Genomic DNA, 1,058 nt, shown 5'->3' on the forward strand with positions numbered 1-1,058 from the left:
GAACACATGTGTACACAGTGGCTACTTAGCACAGCCTTTCATAAGCCCATGATGCATAGAGGGTTTAATAATTACGTATGGTCTACTACACCAATCAAACTGGCTGCCTTACAGCAGCATGAATTCAAGGCTTTGCAGCCATTTGCAATGGGCAACCATCCATCCTAGTGGGTCAAGCAACAACACCCATCACACAACAGCCATTCAATACCATGGCTCGAGATATGTACATGTTGTAGCATGCATACGCATGTGCAGAAGGAGCAGGCATGCATGCCAACTCCATCCCGACACATAGGTCAAACATTAATCATGATGCTAGTTAGCAGTATGTAGCAGGCCCTCAATTATACCGACCATCCCTCTGTACTTGTTTCCATGCCCCAGAAGTCACAACTACGTCTAACCCTTAATGTTGTTCCCCTTCAAGGCTGATGATATCTGCTTTGCACTGACGCCCAGGGTATCACACGCCCAGGGCACAGCATGTCTGCCCTTGTCGATAGCCAGGATGCCCAGAACAGGCCAGGTTACCTGCATATATAGGAAGTAATGAAAGCTTGTCAGGATACAGGAACTGCTGGTGGTTAATCAATGTCCTGTCGTTCCTCACTTTATCAAACATGGTCAAGGGGTAGTCCTTGATGGCGAGTGTCTTGGTAGGCTCAGGCAGGGTAAATTTTGCACGGTGGTGCAGCCCCTTCATCTTGCCAATGACCAGGATCTCAATGGTGTCCTCAATGGAAACCGATGCCTGCACCACCAAAGAATTAGTAAAACCGGATCCAACTGAGTAATCAGTTGCAGAAATGGCCAAATTATATGTTGCAAGTTAGAACACAGAGTGTACAGCAATCTGCCATAATATATACTTGCCATGTCACTGAGCACCAAGCCCGCCCCAAGCACTGATGGTGTGCTCGGCTTGTCTTTGGAGCCGCCCACCAGATAGCAGCCAATCGTCTTGTCAGCCAGATTGTTGAGGTAGGACACGTGGCCGCCTGCCGACTTGTACTTGTCCATCTCCTCCAGGCTGTCATCCAGAAGGGAGGCCCAGC

The 1,058-nt window shown here is 48.9% G+C and overlaps 1 protein-coding gene across 1 annotated transcript in view; it reads right to left on the minus strand.

The window, feature by feature from the left end:
* Positions 1–402: 402 nt before the first annotated feature.
* Positions 403–1,058, minus strand: part of VOLCADRAFT_101263 (uncharacterized protein) — a gene marked incomplete at both ends in the record, with an annotated part of 6,498 nt that continues 5,842 nt past the window's right edge. The window contains 3 exons of the mRNA XM_002959698.1: positions 403–534; positions 614–754; positions 946–1,033. Coding sequence (XP_002959744.1) covers positions 403–534; positions 614–754; positions 946–1,033 — 361 coding nt within the window. The remainder of the gene's footprint in view (positions 535–613; positions 755–945; positions 1,034–1,058) is intronic.

Source organism: Volvox carteri (assembly GCF_000143455.1).
Source record: "Volvox carteri f. nagariensis unplaced genomic scaffold VOLCAscaffold_581, whole genome shotgun sequence".
NCBI lineage: Eukaryota > Viridiplantae > Chlorophyta > Chlorophyceae > Chlamydomonadales > Volvocaceae > Volvox > Volvox carteri.